Consider the following 3,468-nt stretch of genomic DNA (forward strand, 5'->3'; position numbering starts at 1 on the left):
AACAAATGCTAAGTGATTACAAATATTTCTAATTGAGTTTCTAGTAGTTACCCCTTTGGATATATCACCAATTACCGCATCAATGGGGTGTCCTCTAGCTATTCTCCAATCTTGTGGTAGATTGTTTCCATCATTGGTTTGTTGACTTGGTGTTTCTTCGTTGTTTGCTTCCTTTTCTTTTTGCCTTTCATCTTCCTCTTTGTCATTCAAGTTTATGTTTTTCATGCTTTCTATAACATCATCATCACAAAGTTCCTTTCTAGGCAAGGCGTTGTTAGTCTCATTAAATACAACATGAATAGACTCTTCAATGACCATTGTTCTTTTATTATAGATTCTATAAGCTCTACTTGTAAGTGAATATCCTAGAAATATGCCTTCATCGGCTTTAGAGTCAAATTTGCCAAGGTTTTCTTTTCCATTATTTAAAACAAAACATTTGCAACCAAAGACATGAAAATATGAAATATTGGGTTTTCTTCCTTTGTAAAGTTCATAGGGAGTTTTCTTCAAAATATGTCTAATTTAAGCACGGTTCATAACATAACACGCGGTGCCAACGACTTCCGCCCAAAAATATTTTGGAAGATCATTTTCATTTAACATGGTTCTAGCAAGTTCTTCCAATACACGATTTTTCCTTTCTACAACTCCATTTTATTGTGGAGTCCTAGGAGCGGGAAAATTATGTTCAATACCGTTTTCTTCACAAAACAATTCAAATTCTTGATTTTCAAATTCTCCACCGTGATCGGTTCTAATTGAAACAATATTTGAAGATTGTTCATTTTGAATAAGCTTGGCTAGTCTCTTGAATGATTTAAAAGCATCGCTTTTATATGTAAGAAATAAAGTCCAAGTATAGCGAGAATAATCATCCACAATGACCAAGGCATAGTAATTGCCACCAAAGCTCATGGTTCTAGTTGGTCCAAAAAGATCCATATGTAAAAGTTGTAAAGACTTTGTGGTAGAAACAATATTTTTTGATTTAAAAGAAGCCTTTACTTGTTTTCCCAATTGACAAGCGTCACAAACTTTATCTTTTTCAAATTTGAGCTTTGGTAATCCAATCACTAAGTCTAAGGATATCAATTTGCTCAATTGACCCATGCCAATGTGTGTTATTCTTCTATGCCATAACCAAGAGTCATCTTCCTTACTAATCAAACATTTATCGTCATTTGAAGGCATACCATCTAAGTCTATCATATAAATGTTATCCACTCTATGACCAAGAAACTTAACTTGTCCATCAATTAGACTTTCAATTTTACAAGAGGTTGAGTCAAAAATAATTTTATAATTTTTATCACATAATTGACTAATGCTAAGCAAGTTATGTCTAAGGCCTTCAACAAGCAAAACATTTTCTATAGAAACGGAGGAAGAATTACCAACATTTCCAATACCGAGAATCTTTCCTTTGTTGTTATCTCCATAGGAAACATGTACGTGCTCTTTCTTTGTGAATGATTGGAATTTAGTTACATCTCCCGTCATGTGACTTGAGCAACCACTATCCAAGTACCATTTGGAGCTTTTAGCCTTTAAGCAAACCTACATCATAAAGTCAAGATTTAAACTTTGGTACCCAAACCTTGTTGGGTCCTTGTGTGTTAGTCTTGGGCTTAGTTCCCTTAGGAACCCACACTTTCTTTTGCCCAATAATACCATTCTTTCTAATTTTACATGTAGATGCACTATGACCTTTTCCACTACAATGAAAACATTTAATGAATGGACTACTTGTCATGTAGGATGGAGAAATGAAAAAGTTTTTATATGATTTTTCTTGTGTGCTAGTGTCAAAGCCTAAACCGGATTTGTTAAACATGCATCTTTGTTTACCAAGCAACACATTTAAGTTATCTCTTCCACATGTGAATTTTCTTAGAATTTCATTTAAATCATCAATTTCATTGTTTAGATTTTTACATGAAGTACATGATGATGAAGATGCATTATCATTCGAAGATAGGCATTTGATACAACTAGTGCTAGCATCAAGTAATTTGAAAGTTTCATTTTCATCTTTCAAATCTTTCACTTCCTTTTCTAAAGATGCAATTAGTTTTTCCAAAGAACTAATAGTTTTCCTTGATGCTCTAAGAGTTTTAATATGTTTTAGTGTTTCATTATGCATTTCTTCAAACATGTCAGACAACTCATCATATGAAGGGGAAAGAGTAGAGCAAGACGAGTTTACCTCAGTTTCAGATTCATTTTTGTCCTCATTTGCCATGAGACATATATGTTGAGTTCCTTTGCTTGATTTCTCCGGTGGTCTCCCATCTTGCATGAAGCATAGGTTTGCTTCTTCCTTGGAGTCATCATCGGAAGAACTAGATTCGTCATCCCAAGCAAGATAAGCCTTCTTGAAGTTCTTTCTATCCTTGCCTTGCTTCTTTTCATATTTGTCTTTCTTTTGAATATTTGGACAATCCGATTTGTAGTGACTGGTTTTTCCACATTCATAGCAAGTGATGGTGAGCTGTGAGGATCCTTCATCTTTAGATCTTCTTCTAGGAGGAAATGCAGATTTCTTTGAAAAATTCTTCTTAAAGAATTTTCCATACTTCTTTACGAAGAGACTCATCTCATCTTCGTCAAGACCATTTTCGGAATCTCCATCTTCTTTTTCCTCATCCTTCTCTTTGCTTGGTGCCAAGGCCTTCAAGGCAATTCCCTTACTTTTCTTGATGGCTTGTTCCTTCAAGGTTATTCTAATTAGCTCCATTTCATACTCTTGGAGCTTGCCGAACAAGGTTGCAAGATCCATGGTTTTCAAATCTTTTGATTCCGTAATAGCCGTCAACTTGGGTTGCCATTCCCTATTATGCACACTTTTCATCACCTTAGCAATTAACTCAAGGTTAGTAAAAGATTTATCCAAAGCATTTAGATGAGTGACAAGGTGTGTGAATCTTTTTTGCATACTTTGAATAATTTCATTTTCATGAATTTCAAACATTTCAAATTCTCTAGTGAGTGCATTTAATTTTGTAAATTTAACATCACTAGTTCCTTCATGGGTTATTTGAAAAATATCCCACATTTCCTTAGCATTCTTACAATTTGAAACACGAAAGTATTCATCATAACCTAAGGCATTTGTAATCAAGTTTTGAGCTCTAGCATTCCAATTTCCTATCTTAATTTCATCTTCGGTGTAATTATCTATATCTTTAGGAATATCTTCATCTTTCTCATTTTTTATAGTAGGTGGTGTATACCCTTTTTCAACTACACTCCATACTCTTAAATCATTAGATTGAAGAAAAATTTTCATTCGACTCTTCCAATAGGAATAATCGACGCCATTGAAAAATGGAGGTCTAGTACTAGAAGATCCCTCAAAGGGCATATCATGGTTCAAAGAAGCCATCCCTTCTCTTGAAGCGGTTAAGCTCTTTACACAAGAGTTCAAGCTCTGATAACACTTGTTGGACAAGTGACTTCAATACT

General features: G+C 34.3%; 1 protein-coding gene across 1 annotated transcript; it reads right to left on the reverse strand.

The window, feature by feature from the left end:
- Positions 1-75: 75 nt before the first annotated feature.
- LOC133302197 (uncharacterized) lies at positions 76-2,782 on the reverse strand (the record flags this gene model as incomplete). The annotated part of the gene is made up of 4 exons (XM_061501942.1): positions 1,948-2,782; positions 1,675-1,718; positions 1,398-1,560; positions 76-413 (listed from the first exon to the last, which is right to left on the reverse strand). Coding segments are annotated over exons 1-4 (1,380 nt in total), but the record flags the coding sequence as incomplete, so codon positions are not given.
- Between the last annotated feature and the right edge of the window lie 686 nt (positions 2,783-3,468).

Source organism: Gastrolobium bilobum, unplaced genomic scaffold (assembly GCF_033153095.1).
Source record: "Gastrolobium bilobum isolate Gb01-03AN ecotype WA unplaced genomic scaffold, APGP_CSIRO_Gbil_v1 utg36934, whole genome shotgun sequence".
NCBI lineage: Eukaryota > Viridiplantae > Streptophyta > Magnoliopsida > Fabales > Fabaceae > Gastrolobium > Gastrolobium bilobum.